The sequence below is a fragment of the Prionailurus viverrinus genome, chromosome A1 (genome assembly GCF_022837055.1).
Source record: "Prionailurus viverrinus isolate Anna chromosome A1, UM_Priviv_1.0, whole genome shotgun sequence".
Classification (NCBI taxonomy): domain Eukaryota; kingdom Metazoa; phylum Chordata; class Mammalia; order Carnivora; family Felidae; genus Prionailurus; species Prionailurus viverrinus.
In genome coordinates this window covers 70,590,933-70,611,186 of record NC_062561.1, presented here as the reverse complement: position 1 = coordinate 70,611,186, position 20,254 = coordinate 70,590,933, and the positions used below count along the sequence as shown (strand labels likewise).

Here is a 20,254-nt window from a genome sequence, read left to right as displayed (position 1 = left end):
CTTTCATCATCTCTGTATCTTACCAAACAAACCATGCCAAATGGGGTGATGCCTTGGCTGACCTTATTACCAAAATATATCCATCTTTCTCAGTAACTTGGAAAGTCTGTTTTGTAGTCTTTTAAAAATCATTCTGTAACTCTGACATTTGCTCAAGCGAGAATAACATCGTGCTAGTTACTTTACTTTATCCTAGTAACAGGTACTATGATATGGTGACCTGGATCAGGAATTTAGGGTGCAGTTTCTAGGGTTTTTTTTTCCCCCATTAATGGCCTCAAGAAAATTCTCTAGGTTTTCCGCACTTCATTTTCCTGATCTGTATACAAAATGTCCTCCTCTCTGGAGTATACAGAAAATTACCTACATAGTAAGTGATGATTTGCTTATGCTCCTTGGAGAAAGACATTACATGACATTTTATTATTGTGCCATCTTTCTTTGTCATCTAGATCAGTCCTGTAACATCTTTGCACCCCTGTATGTATTTCTGCTAATGCATATCATTTCATAATGTAATATCTCAAATTGTATGTCGAGCTACATTTATGTCAATACTAAATTGAAGTTTATAGCCACGTATAGTAGATATCAGTTTGTATTTAAATTAGGATTCTTCAAGTCCTTTCCTTTTCTTAAACGTTTCCTTCAGACATACTGGCTTTCGTGCTTTTTTGATAAAGCAAGTAGAATACTATTAGCAGTGCAGTCAACTCTTGATTATCATGCCTGGTTCTTCACGTCAGCGATTCAGCACTTACGTAGCATTCACCATGCGCCGGGCACTATTCTAAGAATTTCACAAATTGTAACCAACTTGATGCTCACTGCAACCCTTTGAGGTAGATACTATTATTGTCCCCGTTCTACAGGCCAGGACACAGAGGTATAAAGAGGCCGAATAACTTGCCCACGGTCACACAGCTAGCACGTGGCTGAGCTGGATCCAGGGACCAGCAGGCTGACCCTGGGCTCATTTTCTTAACCCCTGTGCTCCTCTGCTGCCTGTGTCCATGTGGGAAGCTTGGGAAGCCTCAGCCTCCTTCACCGCCCCTCCCGTCCCAGCAGCTCAGCCAAGTACTCCGTGGATTGGCGCCCACTGTGGGCTAACTGTGCGACTTAAGGCAAGCTGTTTAGCCTTCCTGTGCCTCTGTCTCCTTATCTGCAGAAAGGGTTTAATAATGTGCATACTTCATAGGGCCGTTGAGGGATTAAATGAGCGAATACATGTGAAGTTCATAGAATGATTGCTGGCACGTGGCAAATACAAAATAAATGGTTGCTGCCATTCTTTCCCTTCCAGAATCGTAGAGTCATAACCCAACAGACGCATTATTAATTACCTATCCCCTGCCCCACCACCGATGAAAAGGGCAAACAGGGAGACAAAGCCCCAAAGGAAGCCTTCCCTAAATAATCAAAAGTTGACTGCGTGATTGTATCGGGCCACCGCCCTCTCTGTCTGCAGCCCCCGGCAGTAACCTCGTGTTGTAATTCACGCAGGCTATGGCCACTCAGACGCTGACGTCCTTCACCAGTCCCTACTTGAAGCCAACATTGCTACGGAGGTGTGCCTTACGGCTCTGGACACTCTGTCTCTGTTTACACTGGCGTTTAAGGTTGGTATTGAACAGCTGTTCGTGGTCAGAGCTTTTACCTTGTAAATTCATTGTGCGTGTTTAATTGAACCGGCAAGAGCTTCCTATATTGTATATTTTGTCTCAGCGACTGTTTTTGCCCCTGTAAAGAAACCATAAATCCTTAAAATCCCTTAATGAAACCATTCCGTAGCTAATGACTCGAATTCCCTGAAATAAAATAAAGCTTACCAGTCAGGGTGTGACGGAACCAGTTCCTGGAGGTGGTTACCTCTTGGCCAGAAGAAAGCATCCATCTGGGGAACACGGTTTGCTGTGCCCTCAAGGGTGATAATATGGGAACCTGATCAGGCATTGCCACCCCTACCACCTTTGAACATATCCAAATGTAGCGGCAGTTAAAATAAGTACACACGCATTCACCTTTTACAATTTCAAGGATAGACAATAAAAGGTGGTGTTTGTCTTATCTTTAGGTTTTAGCAAGTAACGGTCAGGTAGGTAGAGATGGTCTCTCAAGCCACTCGCTTGATTTTAGGAACTTAACACTTCCTAGTCTTGCTAAACGATTTCTTCCATTTCTACCGTGGAAGGAAGAAATTGAATTAGTGTTAATATGCCATGAATACCGAAACAGTGTGTTTGTTTCCAAGGGTATTTGGAAAATGCAGCCAGAGTCATTCTCTGCTTTACTTATCTCTGCTTCTCATAAAGCGCATTACTTTATTAGGATAAAAATAGTTGCCCTGATATCATGTCACTTTATTATAATATACCTTTATTCTTCTTAGCAGCCACACCACTCGTGTCCCCACGAAATGTCATTACTAGGAACCCAGATGAGAGACCAGGAAATGCGGACTCTCATTGAATATGTGTGAGGACAGCAGTGTCTTATTACACAGAGCCTGTGGCTCTCAGAGTGTGGTCCCCTGGGTGGCAGCAGCTGGAAACCCTGGGAGCATGTTAGAAAGGCAGGTTCTCAGGCCTTCACCTAGACTGGCTGAATCCGAAAGTCTCGGGGTGAGACCTGAATGCTACCACTTGAGAGCCTCTGCTCTACCAGAACCACGTTTGGAACCTCTTTCCATTTTCTTTTGAGTGTTTTTAGTTAAAAACTGTTGTCCAAATAGGCAATGACATGTTTAATGTGAGTGTTGGCCAGGGTATGCCTGTACCACTGCTAACTGAGAATCCTTAAGTTCGGAACAGTAGTTGGGACATGGCTTTCTGCCCTCTGCCTGGGCCCCACCGTGCCAACGAGCAGGAAAGCCTAGTGCTGTGTGGCTGGGGGTAAGGGCACATGCAGCAGAGGTGTGTCTGCGGGCACATGAGAACAGTGACAGTTTCTTCACTGCACAGCCTACAGTCCATACTGAGCCCCCTTGAAAATGCTTGCCTCATATTAAAGAAGAGGTTTCATCAAGGTTCCCAGGTCTCCAGCGTCTGGCCACCAGGTAGGTTCTGCCCGATTCTTGAGAGAGAAACAACATCTGATGGTCCCTGCTTGTGACATTTATTGTCCGAATGTCTTTGGGAAAATTACCTCATGTCTCCAGACCTAGATCTCTCATTTATAAGGTTAGAAGAAAACGATCTGTCTCTCGTTGTTTGGTTAAAGTAGGATGGCCTTTGAAAGAATCTGCCATTTTGCGGATACAGACCAGGCTTTACCTCCCAGCTCCACCATTAGCCAGATTCTAAGCCTCGGCTGGGTCTGCTGGACATCTGGAAACCCTGGTTTCCTTACCTAGAACTTGGCAGTTATGCCTACTGTATCATGGATTGATAAGAAGTATCCCAAAACGTCTACCCTGTGTTCATGACTTCCTGGGCCCATGACAAAGGGTCTAACTCCTGAGACCCACAGAGAAGACTGAGCTTTAGTGCAGAGGTGGTCTCTGTCCAAGTCTACCCGCCTGTGTGCAAAAACGTTTAAAGCTCTGCACCCCCATTAGGAAGTGGAAAGATGGGCAGATGTTACGGCATTATTGGATGCCATGCCACACTGCAGGCTTGCTGGTCTGGATTCGCAGGTTCATGAGGCCCCTGACACGGCAGCCACTAGGATCTTCCTCTGCAGATATTTACTCAGCTGATGCACCATTTGGAGCGTATCAGAAAAATTAAATTCTTACACTGAGTTAACTGACATAATCGGAAAAAAATCATCTTCCACAGATACAGCACCATCGTTACTGAGTCTCGTAATTGACTGCATCTAATAAGTTGCCAAGGATAGTCAAGAAATCATATTCTTTTTTTTTTTTAATTTTTTTTAGTGTTTATCCATTTTTGAGAGAGAGAAAGAGTGTGAGCGCATGAGCGGGTACGGGGCCAGAGAGAGGGAGATACAACAGCTCCAGGCTCTGAGCTGTCAGCACAGAGCCCTACGTGGGGCTCAAACTCTTGAACTGTGAGGTCATGACCTCAGCGGAAGTCTGACGCTTAACCAACTGAGCCACCCAGGCCCAAGAAATCATATTCTTAATGAAAGAAAATGTTTGAAAAGACTTAAACCCTTAATAATAATGTTGTTGTTGTTGTTGTTGTTAGTTTCCTGCTATTTATTGAATGAAATTCCTGCTATTTATTTATTTATTATTACTCTGTGCCTCAAGCATTAATCTTCATGTTAGCCTGCCCTGGTGGATCTTCTTATCACTCATTTCACAGATGAGGAGATTGAGACTGAGACAGGTTAAAAGATTTGCCCAAGATCACTGCACATTTGACCAGATGAAGTTCTTGTTCTCTACTAAGCCAGGCATGGCAGGGAGGTGGTGATAGGGGAGGGAAAGAGGGAGAAAGAAAGAAAAGCTAAGCTGCGTTATATCAAGGTAATTGAATGATCTCTCATGTAGAAAAAAAGAAGAGAATTACCAAACACTTACCAGTTGCCGGTCCTGTGTTGGATGCTTTCACATGTGTTGTCTCATTTAATACACAAAAGGATGTGTTTTGTAAGCCAAGGTAGTTACATGCAGAAAAATAGTGTTCTTCTCTGGCTATTTCATAATGTCTATGATTAACACAACCCCAAGTCAATGCTGGCCTTTAATGATCTTTGATGATCTTTTTGATGGGTTTACAGATTTAATCTGATAATGTATTTTTAGCAATTCCACGTAGTGCCTTTTCTTGATTTGAGCTGCATGGGGAGAATCCGTATGCGATGTTGGAGGGCGCTTGGATCATTGGGTTCTTCTAGGAACTTTCTGGTCTGGTTCACACAACCGTGAGCCTGGTCTGCAAGAACGCATGAAATCAGGTCACCTTAGTGATTGTTGAGTGTTTGCAACTGACACAGCTCTTCTCTAAACTGGATTTTTAAAGCAATGTCTAAATAAAACTAAATGATGTATGCCTAGGAAAGGTACATCTATTTTAAATAACATGGTTCTAGACCTCTCACTTTGGTACCCAAGGTTTAAGTTTGTTTTTATCCTGTTCCTGGATCTTTAAAAATTACTGATTTTGAGTGTTCGTTCTCTTAAAGGCTCATTCTGCCAAGGAGGACGCGTTACAACAGTCAAACCTGCATGCATATCCGACAGCTCCTGAGATTTATTTGCAACCTATTCTCCACCTTGTTGCTAGAGAATAGCCGTGCCCTCCATATTGTTGCAACGTCTCATTTAATTTCCTGAATAAAATTCTCCTATTTTCAGGACAAGTCCATAGGGATAAAAAGGTGGACATGAGATACACTCTGTTGCTACCTGTGGTTACTTCTGAATGGAAAAGTGAAGGGTGGTTCTGTTTTGTTTCCCACCTCCCAACCCCCGTCCTTTTTGAATGTTCAAACATTTTTTTTACATTTGTGTATATCACTCTCTAATTAGTGAAAAGAGACAGACATGCAGAGAGACCAAGAGAGGGAGAGAAGAAGATTGATTGGAAGATGGCAGATGGCAGCTGGTACACGGGGTTGTGTCTGGGTTGAGAGGTCCTCTATCCCTTTACATGAGGGATTTTTTTTATATTTTCGTGTGAGTGAGTTTTAACTGCATTCTTGCAATTGGGTTTTGAGACCAGAACCCACGAAGACTAAATCCTGAAAATAGGAACACACACCTTGACAAGAAAGTGCAAGGAAGGAAAATTTAACTCCAGGGGGAAGAACTTGGAGACAGGCCAGTTCCATCAGCAAGACTAGGCTCCTGGCGATTTTTGTCCACACTATCTCTTCTGGATATCCTCCCCCAAAGAGTGCTGAGAGGAGGAAAGCTCACATCCAGATCTGTGCAAACCTTAATCCAGCCATAAGTAGGGAGGATGGTGGCCCCTGGAAAAGTAATGTTCACAGACAACAAGCCATGTGAGCAGTTCCCGAAACACTGGAGCCACCCTTTCTTTTTTCCAGTTGGTAAACAGCTGCTCTTGGTTGAGAATATATCATATTCAGTTAATTAAGTCATATTTTCTACTCATTAAATTGCTTCTCTTTCACATGATGGAATTCAGTACTGTGCTCAGTATTTCATGTTGTAAAGATCACTGTGGATTCCAGGTGTCCTACCAGCTGTGAGTACATCTGTGAGTCGCTGGACCTACGAAAACAAAATTTATTCCTTGAGTAAAAATTTTTCTCCCCAAATAAGGTGAGGTCAGTCTTAGAACTAACACCCCAGCCATAATTGGCTATTTAACAGAAATACTTGGACATAAGTTATCTCCAGTCATTTGGAAAAATTGTAAGATTGGTTTGAGACACTGGCCTCTTGGCATTTTTTTATCATCACGTTTGCCTACTTGTCCCAAACACACACACCTTTGTGCAGACAGGCTTATCTGTATTTGAAGATGTAGCTCTTTAGTGTCACATATGTTAAGGCACAATGGTTGCATGCTGGCCTCTAGCTCGGTGAGGCCATCTATATCTACCTGTGTGTTCAGCAGTTGATGAGAGTTTTGAACAAAGTGTTCAATTAGTATGAATTTACTGCTGGTGTGGAAAGCCGTCGCAGAATGATGAGAGGTATGAATTGTGGCCCTGCTGTTTTGCTTTGTCAAGTAGAATCCATGATATTTAAAATCCTGCCGGCACCACTTACTGAGCCCAATCAAGGATGCGTCAGACACTTTCTGTACTTGACTCACGTCTTTGCAGTGTCTGCACAAGGTCAGTTCTAGGGTCGCCATTTACAGGTGGGAAGAGGAAGACTCAGTTTACCTGTGCAGATCCATGCACATGATCAATGGGGCCTGATCAAAGCCTGTATGTTTTCCCACCTTACCAAGCTGTCTGGTTATTATTCATCACTTAACAGGGTCCCCTGAGAAGCCTGGAAAAAAACAAACTTACTTTTAGGGGACCTCACTTCAGTGGTTTTTTCCAGCCCACTAATCAGCCAAAACCTGTAATGGCCCTTCTTTGTTAGAATTAAGATGTCACAAAGATTACCTCTGTATTGGTGGCTGGTAAACGGTAAAAATAAGTAAATAAATAGAAGCCAAATCAGTACTGAGGAATAGTTGTTCTTTAAACCACGTTACGGTATGCTAGGAAGTTTTATGATTAGTCCCTCCCTTATTAGAAAAAAGCAAGGGCGCCTGGATGGCTCAGTCGGTTAAGCGTCCAACTGCGGCTCAGGTCATGATCTCACAGTTCATGGGTTCGAGCCCCATGTCGGGCTCTGTGCTGACAGCTCTGCTTCAGATTCTGGTCTCCCTCTCTCTGTCGTTTCCCTGCTCGTGTTCTTTCTCTCTCTCTGTCTCAAAAATAAACATTAAAAACATTTAATTAAAAGAGAAAAAAGAAAAAAAGCAGACTCTCCAAAGCATGAATTTGTTGTAGGCTTATTTGTATCACAAGAGGATTCTGTGTTTCCCTAGAGATTCATGGCAGAGTTTGTTTAAATTATAAGTTGTCCTAGTACCTAGAAAATTGAACCTTTGAGTCTGAAAATTGTGTGCAACCTAGCAGAGGTGTCCAGTGGGTCTCACTAACCAAGCTGTCCTTCTGTGTTTTAAGAACCAGCTCCTGGCCGACCACGGACATAATCCTCTCATGAAAAAAGTTTTTGACGTCTACCTGTGTTTTCTTCAAAAACATCAGTCTGAAACGGCTTTGAAAAATGTCTTCACTGCCTTAAGGTCATTCATTTATAAGGTGAGCTGCTTCCCTGGGGGATGTCCTCGTCAATGACCGTACTTGTCTGCCTTGCACCTGGGGTTGAAGGGAGCACTGATCACCACGTGGGCCTCGCTCTCTGCTGTTCCCCCCAGTTTCCCTCGACGTTCTATGAAGGGAGGGCCGACATGTGTGCTGCTCTGTGCTACGAGATCCTGAAATGCTGCAACTCCAAGCTGAGCTCCATCAGAACCGAGGCCTCCCAGCTGCTGTACTTCCTCATGAGGAACAACTTTGACTACACTGGAAAGAAGTCCTTTGTCCGGACGCATTTGCAAGTGCGTGTAGTTTCACTTTTCAACGCGGGTGTACCCTATGGGGTTCTGTTTTAGCAGGAAGATTTTGTCGCGCTTACCAATAGATCTCAGTGTAAGCACAACAAGGTATGGCCTTGCAATGGAAAATTGGAAAGTCACGTTCACTGGTTTGGTTTATTTCATTCTCCACATTGTAAGATTTGGGCCCAGAATGTGTTTCTGTCGGTAAAGGGACATTTGAAAATTGACTTGGTATTGGACCGACTGAAATTCCATTGAATCACAATCTATTAGAATCTACATGAGGATGCCCAATAGCGAACATCTTAGCTGAAAAACATGGAAAGTCCATAGTGGTTCTTTTCTGTCTTCCATCTACTGACATACCTACCATCCCTCCAGAGTTAACACGTCTCAGATCCTCTGCTCTAGGAACCGTGCAAGATATGGAAAAGTCTTAAGTATTTTTATAGACTCCCTTTTTCTACAAACTCATGTAGGAGTGCCTTTTCTATCTCTGTGTTTATTCCTTTTTTAAGTAAATACTTATTGTTTGCAAACTACATGCTAGAATTCACAGATACAACCATGAATCAAACAACCCTCCCCTGGCCCTTGTGGAGTGTACAGTCCACTGGAAGACAGACCCCATTGTCGGTACACTGTCCCCAGTGCCGTGATAGAGGAACTTGAGTGCACCACGGAGGGGAGGGGCATCTGGCCGGGGCAGGGAGGCTTCTCAGAAGATGGGAAGGACCAACAGAGGTTAGCACGTCTAGAGGGTGAGCATGTGTCAGGCCATGGATGCACCAGGGGAAGGGCCTATCCAGGGAGCTGGACAACGTCCTCATGGTGAATTAAGAATACGGGTGAGAGCAAGTCAAGAAGACATCATTGCATATTTGGAGGGATCGCCTGGACCTAGAGCTGACAATGGATCAGGGGAGTTAAGGGCTCAGCTGGAGAGACTTTGGGGAAACCTTGGTCAAATCCAGGCCAGAGAGGATGGTGCCCTAGACCAGGCATGGTAAGGTTAGAAGAAGAGCATGAGTTCACAGTGCTTAGAGATTGATTGTGAAGGAATGGAGGGGATGGTGAAGGAAAAGGAGGGAATAAGGATGACACCCGTTTTTACTTTGTATAACTGGGTAAAGGCAGAGCACTTCACAGACCCCAGTAAAGACAGGTGCTTCCCCCCCCCCCCACTGCATAGTTAATATGTAAATGTTTTAATAAAAAAATACAAAGGACAGTCCACTTATTGAATATTTAGTGTGTATAAGCTCAAACCAGTAACTGATGGGGTAAATGATAAGGTCTCCCTTTTTATTAGAGAAAGCGAGTAACTATCCAAGTGATAAGGTCTTATCTGATTCTCATGCCTATGTCCTCCTGATTAGCATTTTGCTGTGCAAACAAAATACTTAAGGATAGCAAAGTCACCTTCTGGAATGGTTCTTGGAAGGGGAAAAAGATGACTCAGGCATTGTTTCCTGCACTGAAATGATCTGTGCTCAAAACTTTGCACATCCTAACTGAAGACAAGAGCCAAGTTTAGGGAGTCATTTGAAGGTGAAATGATCTGTTCACATTTGTGTGTCCCTAAGGTCATTATTTCTGTCAGCCAGCTGATAGCAGACGTTGTTGGGATCGGGGGAACCAGATTCCAGCAGTCCTTGTCCATCATCAACAACTGTGCCAACAGTGACAGGCTCATCAAGGTGGGTGGCCCCCAAGACTGCCTCATCATCTGGTGTGTGTGCGGACAGGCAGAACACAGCTGAACCCGTGTGTCCTTCTTCCACCTTGCTTTAGCACACCACCTTCTCCTCGGACGTGAAGGACTTGACCAAAAGGATCCGCACAGTTCTGATGGCCACCGCCCAAATGAAGGAGCACGAGAATGACCCGGAGATGCTGGTAGACCTCCAGTACAGTCTGGCCAAGTCCTATGCCAGCACTCCCGAGCTCAGGAAGACGTGGCTGGACAGCATGGCCAGGATCCACGTCAAAAATGGGGATCTCTCTGAGGTAGTCCTGCAAGCCTCTCAATCTGGGATTTTGGGAGAAACTAGTTATGTCTCATTCGCTAGAAGAAACCCAATTTTAACGGGGCACCTGTGTGGTTCAGTCGGTCAAGCATCTGACTTCGGCTCAGGTCACGATTTCACATTTCATGAATTCAAACCCCACATCAGGCTTTCTGCTGTCAGCTCAGAGCCTGCTTCGGATCCTCTATGCCCACCCCACCCCTGCACCCCCTCCCTGCTCACTCAAAAATAAATAAACATTAAAAAAAAAAGAAAAGAAACCAATTTTAAGAAAATATCGCAGTAATTAAAGAAGTGATAATTCATAGTCTTCTAAGCATCTCGGTAGTTTACAGCACGGTAGAGGCATGTTCCTGCCACAAGAGAGCATTTTCTGAAAGCTCTTAGCACCTATGTTCACATAGATGGCCTGCTGATTCCAGTGTGTTCAGCTCCTGCATCGAAACTTCTGTCTAGTCCTAAAATCCAGCTCTTTTATGATGAAGTTTAATTTTCCTGTTCTTAAAGCAATGATAGGACATTGCTGTTTCCTTTTTGAGGTGGTCTGTTGTCCGTGGATGTGGTAGGTGTGAGAGCACTACCCTTGTACAGAGGGGCCACGTTTCCCTAAGTAGACAGAGTGGCGGCAGGGAGCTAGGCGCGCAGGCCCCGGGGACAGACCGAATCTCACGTCCAACTCTCACTAAGTCTGTGACATTGAGTCCATTGTTAACCCCTCTGGGTCTCCATGACATCGTCTGTAAAAGGGGCAAAATCAAAGAAAGCAGTAGGCTGTATGGCAGGTTCTTTGTTCCCCCAAAAACTGTGTTTACGATTTGTGCCTAAGACATTTAGGTATGATCGACAGTATTACTAAAGAAGCATGCTTTTACTTTTAAACTTCTGTTAATTGTCTAAATTAGTAAAATTATGTTCTACATCTGAAAGTTTCATGTAACTATTTTTATGTATTGATTATTCAAGAAGTTCATTCTGTTTGACCATAAATTTATTCTGAACTATATTTTAGCTGTGATAACAGTGAATTACATATTACTGGTAGGGGTGATTTTTCTGTCATTCTGACAAGAACCAGGGGTTCAGGCGTCAGAATCAGGTTCATTTCCAACAGCTATTTGTGATTTTTTTTTTTTATAACACTGTGGCAACTTAGTAAAAAAAAAAAAACAAAAGATTATTTTTATTTTTCTTTCATTTTAAGGTGTTTATAATGTTATCTAACATTAACATTAATTATAACATTAAGTTATAATTTTGGTTTATAATTCTATGTCGGGAAGTAGTTACTACATTTTCTTAAGTTGAGAGAAAAATATATTAGCTGCTGAAATATGAGCAGTTCTCCCAGAATCTAGGAAGACACACACCTTTTCTTCAAATGGGCCTCTTTTTACCTTAGGAGAAATGATGCAGGAATTTTCAATAGTATAAGAAAAAATGCTTTTTTTATCTTTCATGTTAAAATTCAGTAATTCAAAGTAGAAATGAGACTTAGTGTATTTACTACCATTTGTCTCAATTTGCAATTTGTTTCAAAATTTCATTTTATGTGAAGTGTTCCACCTTTTTCAAAAGGTAAGATGTCAGCCATTAGAACCCCTAGTTCCCTTGAGACCTATTGTAAGTACGTGCAGCCATTAGATTCCTGTCCGTGAGCATTATGACATGATTCTGAAGCATGTGTCTTTTATTGTAGGCAGCGATGTGTTATGTCCATGTCACAGCCCTGGTGGCAGAATATCTCACGCGGAAAGGTAAGGAATGATTCCTGTGTTTTGTGAAATGAATACAGAACTGTACAAAGCAGCCAAGACAAGTGAGAACCGTTCAGAAAGATCGGGAGGTGGGAGGTTTGGATTTGTTGTGTGTGTGTGTGTGTGTGTGTGTGTCTGTGTGTCTGTGTGTCTGTGTGTCTGTGTGTCTGTGTGTGTGTACGCTATATTCATTATTTTATTCACATTTGCTTGGCTTGGTAGGCACAGCAGAAATGCCAATATCAAAAACAAAACTGTATGGCATGTTATTATATAACCTTTAACTAATGGCTCTGTCTTGCAAAAAACTAGTTAATGAGCTTTGCATCTGGGTGTCCTTGACTGGCCAATCTCAAGCTGAGATTTATTTTCCCTTCAGATTCCCACTGGAACTGTTTATCAATCAAATGGCAATTGTAACAGGAGATTATTTGACAGTGTTTTCTGGAACCGCGGCCCAGTTGGCTTTACTATGTGGGAAGGCAGCCTTGCTGGCTAGAAACCTCGCCTCCCCAGGGAAGGAGGAGAAGGCAGGAGTGTGTGGGTGCTGCTCATTTGTGCATTATGTGTTTGTTCCCAGATGAGCAGGCCATGAATTCGTTCACAGGTTCTTTCGGTTAAATACCAGTCGTTCATTTCCAGTTTGAAATCAAGAACACCAAGGTTTTTAGAAAAGCTGGTCACGTATGCCTGTGTCCTAGAGCACAGCAGCACCAGATCTGGCCAACACGAAGTACATTTACAAAGTGAGAAATGATATAAAGTCATGTGCCAAGGCCAGGGAATTTCTGTATTTCTGGGACAGCTGGCTGTTTGGAATGGAATTTAAGGGAGTCTAGGCTTATCCTACATCAGAGCCCAAATGAGAAAGAAATTAAAGAAGGGCTCCATATTCTCTTGCTACTAGCATGATTTCCTGTTGAGACCTTTTGTCAGGTAACACATTTCCTCGTGTTTAGAAGCAGACATAGCCCTCCGTCCGGAGCTGCCCCTCTTCCCCTACAGCCACAGCACCTGCCAGAGGAGGCGCCGGGGAGGTGAGCCTGAGGGTGGGCCCGGCCCCCAGGGCCCCCACTGCCCCATCCACATGACACTTAGAGGTGTGGGGGTTTTCTCTTGCAACGCTGCATGGATAGGCTCGGCTCTCTTTCCCTCCCTTCCTTTCCTCTCCGGTTTCCATGGCAATCTGTTCCTGTGCAAGGACCGGAGGCACTTGGGCCACCCTTGTAGTTGTCCCCCTGGAGCTGAGGTGCATATTTAAACGTATTCTCTACTGGAAACCTGGGTGGTTGGCTTCTGTAGTTTTGCTTTTTGTACATTAACATAGCCTCAAGCTCCTAGATTAATGCTTGCCATAGGGGAAGCTTTTGTCTCCAAAGAATAAGAGCAAGTCTCCAGTGGGATAGTGGCAGAGACCTCAGACAACCCGTGAATGGCTCCGAAACCCTGACCATTGTGTGCAGAAAAATATCTGATGTCACAATCTACTCTTTCGGACTTGATTTCAAAATACTCTATACTCCTCTTTTTTCTGAATTAGGGGAGGTCTCCATTCAAGTTTTGACTTCTGTTTTGTTTTATTGTAAAGTGATCTCAAAATAGAGTGGCAAAGATATTTGAGGTCCTTTCTGTACTTGATCACCTTTGCCCAGCTGGCATTGTCCAACTGACACAGAACTTTTCCCCAGTGACTCCCAAGTTGAGTGAAGGCCCCAAATGGGCCATTATCGCTTGAGGCCTTTATCCTTATCCCGGTTGTTTATCCCAGCTCCAGCCTTCTACCATCTCCCCCAGAGAATCTGAGTGCACAGGCCCCTGAAGCATTCATGCTGTACGGGCTCCTGCTCTTCTGTTTTGGGGAAGAAAGAAGGCCTCTCCTTACCCTTCGGGCAGCAGATATGGAACCAGCTAAGACAAGCTCTCCACTCATGGCTGCGGCTCTTGAGTTACATCTTGGTAGAATGCTTTGTGAAAGAGAAGAGCAAGTTCTAATCCGAGTTCTGGGTTACCCCCAGCCAGAGTTGGGGAGGTGACAGCTTGAAGGAAACAGTCCTTTTTGAGTCCTGTGTTTCGCTTTGATTGGCTTTGGCTTTATTTTTCTTGGTATCTGAGCATGGTCCATCTTACCAAGTCAAATTAATGTTACTTTTTTAACTATTAATTGGATCCAAAATGTGTTTCCATTTATTTATGGTTTATTTAAGGATTACATATATTTTAATAAAGGTGGTGAAAAATTAAAACGAGCAAAGAATTGAGGGAGGTGAGGTGAACTATGAGGAAGCAGATGAAAAGCACCCAGTGGCTCCCTGTGAGAATGGGAGCCTGAGACATAAGAGGTTTCAAAGTCAGTCGTGTCATTCAGCACAGAAATGTGGCAGGCAGGGAGAGCCCTCCAGGTCCATCCAATTGCGGGTCAGTGACCAGCTCTCTCCCCTGCTGTCTCCATTCTAGGCATGTTTAGACAAGGATGCACAGCTTTCAGGGTCATTACCCCAAACATAGACGAGGAGGCCTCCATGATGGAAGATGTCGGAATGCAAGACGTCCATTTCAATGAGGTGAGCACCTTGGCGAGCATGGGCTTGTTGGGTCATGGAGTGTCTCAGGGCCGGCTGTGCTCTGCACACGAGGGTTTTTTCTGGGCGGCTGCTGGCTGCACACTTCGCTCTGACCAAAATAATGCTCCAGACGGCTGACACAGAGCAGCGAAAGCTACGCCATCCCCTGTCTAGGATTTCCTCCTTGTCTCTGGAAAGAGCTTGAGCAGCTCATTTAGGAGGGAAGTGAAGCTGAGAGCTCAAACAGTTGTGGTAATAGGTGCAGTATTCTGACCAGAAGGTTTCTCATTCTTTCCAGCCATTAATTTCTCCAGTTCATGGGTTTTATTGCTATTTTAATCTGACTTTTATTAGCACCACACTCTGCCCAACTGAACTAACCGGCCACTCTGACTTTTAAATCAGTGTCTCCAACACTGACCTCTCCCCCATATCCACAGACACTCAAAGCCATGAGAGGCCAGACTGGGCTCCAGGGCAGAGCAGACCTGGTTCTCTGCCTCCACTGGAGTGCCTTAGTCCAGATTCTTCTCACCATTAGTAAAGAAGACCACCCCGTCCTACCCCCAATAGAGATCAGAAAGTTTGACCTAAGATCATCATGGCAATTTCTGTAATTTTTTTGCCAAAACAGGATCACCTTGCAGCCACTTATCTGGAACCAGAAAGCTTTGAAATAAAGTTAGGAATTTGAACAAATGCCAGTTGTCTGCTTATGTTCCCTGAATTTCCTCTTTGATCAATGTCTGCCAGAAAGGTTTTTCATGTGTGCCCGCCTCTCCTCAGCTCAGGACAGAATGAAATAGTCAAGGGAAAGCTAGTTGATCCTGCCTGTCTTTTAAATAAAGGAAAATAAAATTGTCTGTTTCTTCATGTAGAGAGAAAGAACAGAGAAAGAAAGAAATACATTCTTCCTCTGTTGTATTTGTTTTTATGATGTGGAGGTCCTACGATTAATATTATGACTTTTAATCGTGTTCTTGCCCAGTAAGTAGAGCCGTGATCAGACATCTTCAGTGACCTTAACCAGGACATGTTAGCAGATTACACTTTGAGTCAGTTCTCAAAGTGTGGTTGAGGGAACCCCGGACCTTTTGGGAAGTCTTTGAGGTCCTTCCTTTTCCAACTGGATGTGTGTGTGAGGCTGGACTTTCTTTGTATACATCGTCCAGAACAGCATATTGAAAAGATTGAAAGCAGAAGCAAATATGAGAATTCAGGTTTCTCCTATGACATCAGATGTTAAAGAGAGTTGCAAAAACGTAAAATAGTGCTACTTTTTCCCCTAATTTTTTTTGGGGGGGAGGGGTGAAATTTTTTTCATAAAAAATGTTATTTTTTCATTAACATAGGTTTATTATTTTAATTAAATTAATAAACCTTTTAGTATTTTCCAGTTTCCAGTCCATATAATATATGTAAATATTGAGAGATAACACCCATATACATAAAAGTTCTCAGTCATTTTTAAGGAATTCTCAATAATTTCAATGATATATAAAGGGGTCTTAAACCCCCAGAGTTTAAGAACCACTGTCCTAAATTGGTCTCAAATGAACCTCTCAATTAAAAAGTAAGCATGAAAAAGAAAGATAATATATTGAATGCATTTCACATGTAAATATTAAAATAACTTTAACCACAATAAAGTTTTCGGAGTAGCCCGAAGGATTAAAAAAAAAAAAAAAAAAAACAGCAACAACAAAAAAAAGGCCTGTTATTACATGGCGTTAATAGTTCAGCTGCCTCTCTACCTTGAAATGCCTGGGCAAAAGGTAATTTTTAATTTTTGCTCTGAAGTGTGCGACCTGTCACTGAGGCAATAAGGCTTGCACACTCTTGACTTTGAACTCCTCCTTCAAGGTGTTTGACTGGGTTCTTCTCTGAGAAGAGGCTTGAATGTATTGTCTCCTTGCAGAAAACACCCTTGTCCCCCGTGCCTAAACAGACCTCTGGAGTCCAGCATTTTGTTTAGAATTTGGTAAGGAAAGCAACTATGCCAAGAACAACTATGGAGTTGAAAGTAAACAGTTCTCAGTAACCTGTCCCTCGGGGATGATAAATGAAGCTCAGGTCAGCCCATCTGACTAAGTTATCAGGCTGGAGTAATCACTGCTGGCGAGGGAATCAGCCTAGGAAATCATGTGCAGGCTTTCCTGAGGAAATTTGTGAATGGCATCCAGTCTGATCACTAAACATATGAGGGGGTAACTTTATCAATTATTTCCAGAATATGGATTTTCCACCCTGTCCTTGAAGCATAAAGTTGGTAAATATTTAACAAGGTCCATAGTACGTGACCATCTATAATGATTAGGGTATGACTCGGTGGGGTTATAAAGTCGTGTGCAACCCCTGCACATCAAGACTGAAACTAGCTGGGAGTTGAAAGAATAACATGTTCTGAACAAATTTTTTTTAATGTTTGTTTACTTGAGAGAGAGACAGAGAGACAGAGAGACAGAGCATGAGTGGGGGAGGGGCAGAAAGAGAGAGAGACACAGAATCGGAAGCAGGCTCCAGGCTCTGAGCTATCAGCACAGAGCCTGACGTGGGGCTTGAACTCACAAACTGCGAGATCATGACCTGAGCCGAAGCTGGAGGCTTTACTGACTGAGCCACCCAGGTACCCCAAGAATAACATGTTCTAAAAGCCAGGAAAACAGAAGTTGCCACACACATTTTTGCTTTGGCTATCAGGACATTTCAAGAAAAAGAGAAAGTTGAACATTTCTCTCCCAGAAGGAGTTTTGGGAAAAGCTGATGGGAATAGGTGTGTAACATATAGCTTAATAAAGATCATTGCCCTTTTAATCTGTGTTATTAGATGTACTTAAATGCCTCGTGCTCTCCTAATAGGATTTTCATGGAGCTGCATAAAAATACACAGTTCTCCTAGCAGCAGACCACAGATGGGTTTTTATTGATCGCAGTTCATCTTCCCGGACTCTGATCTAAAGAGCAGACTCCCTCCCAGCTGCTTTTGATTAGATAAAAAGAAACATCCCATCCTGTTTACAATTCTGTTATGCAATTTGGAGTCCGTGCAGATTGAAGAATTCCGAGTCCCCTGTGATGTCAAAATTCTACACAGCCCGTGAAGTTTTGGGGATCCCTCATGCAGGATCCCATGAAGAAATAGGTAGCATACTCAGGACATTGAAGAAAGGCTAATAAAGGGACTATTTTGAAAAGTTTGGACAGGGTATAGAGAAACCAGTAAGTAATATCTCAGTACCCTTGAGGTGAGCAACAACCAGCTTACCACCCGACACCCTGTGGGCCAGGGGAGGGGAGAGAAACCACATGAAGGGGGCGCCTGACAAATTTTAGGGGTGAGCTCAGTCCTGCACCCTGGCAGAGAGGGGCAAGTGCATAGCCACCCCATCCTCCCTCTCCTCCTGCCCTCTAGGCTCCTACTGAGCCTTCCATGTTCTGAACTCAGCCAGGAGCAGAGGACAGGGAGCCCAGCATGCAGGCCAGTGGTCTGGTGCTTTGACCTCCCAAAGCACAGAGCGAGGAAGGACAGGGCCAAGAGGGACTCTAGAAGGGGAAATAGAAAATACAGTTCATCCTGACCAGTTGCCCACTTGTTGAAATTTCTTTGTAACCCCAAAATCAATATCCGTGGAGGCACTTTTGTAGTCCTTCAGGTCATTGCAGTAGTGACTGGTGAACTTCACCCATGCAGCTTGTCTAATTGCTCTACCCTTGGCTCACACCAGGACGTGTATGTCCCGCTTCATTTTGCAAATATTTACCGAGCTTCCTTGGCACTGAACAGGGTACTGGAGATAGCAGTGTGAGCAAGGTATGGTTCCTGCCCCGGGACACTGGACTGCGTGTGATGCTTTCTTCCCATTGAGGAGAAACACCAAAACCACAGTCCCTTACAGTCTCAGCTAGAAGTTGTCTGAGTTCTTTGTGACCTGGAAATTTCTAATTTTTAATTTATTTTATTTTGGGGGCGGGGGAGGGAGAGAGAGAGAGCAGGGGAGAGGCAGAGAAAAGGAAGACAGAGAATCCCAAGCAGGCTCCACGCTGTCAGCACAGAGCCTGATGCAGGGCTCAAACTCCCGAACATTGAGATCGTGACCCGAACCAAAGTGAAGAGTTGGATGCTTAACTAAAATTAAGAGTCAGCTTGGTTGGCTGAGCCGCTCAAGCTCCCCATGGAAATTTCTATATTTACGTACATTGATTCATTCTATAAACTAGCTCTGTGCCATGTGTTAGCTTGAGGATGTATAACTGATGTACCTGCCTCAGAAAGCTTCATCTGGTACAGTGGCCCTCAAATTTTAGTGTGCCTAGTTAGAAATTACTTAGATTCCCAAGCTCCCCTGCTCTGCTAATCCCCATATTCGGTGGGTGAGTGTGGTGTCTGAAATCTGGTTTGGTTTTGGTTTGGGTTTTGGTTTTGGTTTGTTTATTTTGGGAATCTGTATTTTAACAAGCATCCCAAGTGATTATTCTGCTGTAAGGGATTCTCAACTCTAACTTGAGAAGAATAATATGGTGGAGATGTGAATTAAGCCATGAAGTATGCCATTGCTCAAGCCCAGTCACGCATTTACTTTCTTTCTAAATGGCAGATAATAGGGACAACATTTAGTTTCATAAGAATTATGATTAGATTAAATTAATGCCAGATGGAACAAGTGACATTTAAATGAAAATGTTTAAATACACTGCACATACACAGGCTACTATAGGCTTTTTTGTGCACACACACCCCCATACACAGCATTAGTGTGCTAATTCCACAGACAGACAGGTCCTCGGTGACCTCAGTTGCATTGCTATGGCACACTTAAAAACGGAACTGGCTAATTACATTTTAAACAGCTGTCTCAGTGGCTTATGAGCTTAGGGTACTGAGATCTTCTTAAGGTCAGTCTAATAACATAAAAAGTGAGCTTTCCAGATGCATTAAGTTCATTGAGGATTTTTTTTCCAACCAGTAATTACTTACACTTCTTTGCGTGGATTGGCAATTTAGAAGATATATCTTGGCATTTAAATTTTAAGCGAGGTGATAAAACCATTAGGCTTTCTGTATAACCACCTTTCAAGGTCATCACTGTCCAGCCATTGTCTGGATTAGCTCTGGTTTTCAGGTGCTGTGATTGCTGAGAATCCTAAGTAAATTAATACATGGAATTATATTGAGAATATTACTCATATATGTCCCAGTGTTTAATTACTATGACATCATAGTTTCTACGACTCTACAATTTTGTATTGACATACGGTCTCTCAAAATGAACTATCAATGATTACTGGTTCTTTCTTTTCTTTTTTTTTTCTTACTGGTTATTCCTACTCAAAATATTATGTCTATAAATGTCTATAAATGTCTAGGTATTTGTAGACTTGACATTGGCTTGAATAATTTACCTGACTAAATTAAACTTTGATGTTCAGTAATCCACACTCTACTTTAATGAGAGGACTTATCTTTTTTTTATAGAAGCCATTTTTAGTTTGTTTTTGAGTAAAATCTATACAGACTTTGCTTTTATAGTACATATCACCATTTCTTTGTAATAATAACTGATATCAGAGTGATAAACTACAGATCTGCCTCCTGAATCAGAAAAAAAAGATAAAATAACATCCAGTAGCATATAAAAAATTGATGGCACGTTATTTTCTTTTTTTTTTTTAATTTTTTTAAATGTTTATTTATTTCTGAGACAGAAACAGAGCATGAGTGGGGGAGGTGCGGAGAGAGAGGGAGACACAGAATCTGAAGCAGGCTCCAGGCTCTGAGCTGTCAGCACAGAGCCCAACGCGGGACTGGAACTCACAAACTGTGAGATCATGACCTGAGCCAAAGTTAGTCGCTCAACCGACTGAGCCACCCAGGCGCCCCAATGGCATGTTATTTTCTA

The 20,254-nt window shown here is 43.1% G+C and overlaps 1 protein-coding gene across 13 annotated transcripts in view; it reads left to right on the top strand.

Annotated features, from left to right (window-relative positions):
- The window catches only part of DOCK9 (dedicator of cytokinesis 9), a 290,974-nt gene that overhangs the window by 247,924 nt on the left and 22,796 nt on the right, over positions 1–20,254 (top strand). For 7 of the 13 annotated variants that reach the window (XM_047869233.1, XM_047869278.1, XM_047869241.1 and 4 more), the window contains 8 exons: positions 1,504–1,619; positions 7,576–7,713; positions 7,830–8,012; positions 9,599–9,712; positions 9,807–10,022; positions 11,739–11,796; positions 12,756–12,833; positions 14,251–14,357. In XM_047869233.1, the coding sequence (XP_047725189.1) occupies positions 1,504–1,619; positions 7,576–7,713; positions 7,830–8,012; positions 9,599–9,712; positions 9,807–10,022; positions 11,739–11,796; positions 12,756–12,833; positions 14,251–14,357 (1,010 nt within the window). Of the gene's footprint in view, positions 1–1,503; positions 1,620–7,575; positions 7,714–7,829; positions 8,013–9,598; positions 9,713–9,806; positions 10,023–11,738; positions 11,797–12,755; positions 12,834–14,250; positions 14,358–20,254 lie in introns of those variants that run through there. The other 6 variants (XM_047869295.1, XM_047869288.1, XM_047869261.1 and 3 more) reach the window with 2 other exon arrangements.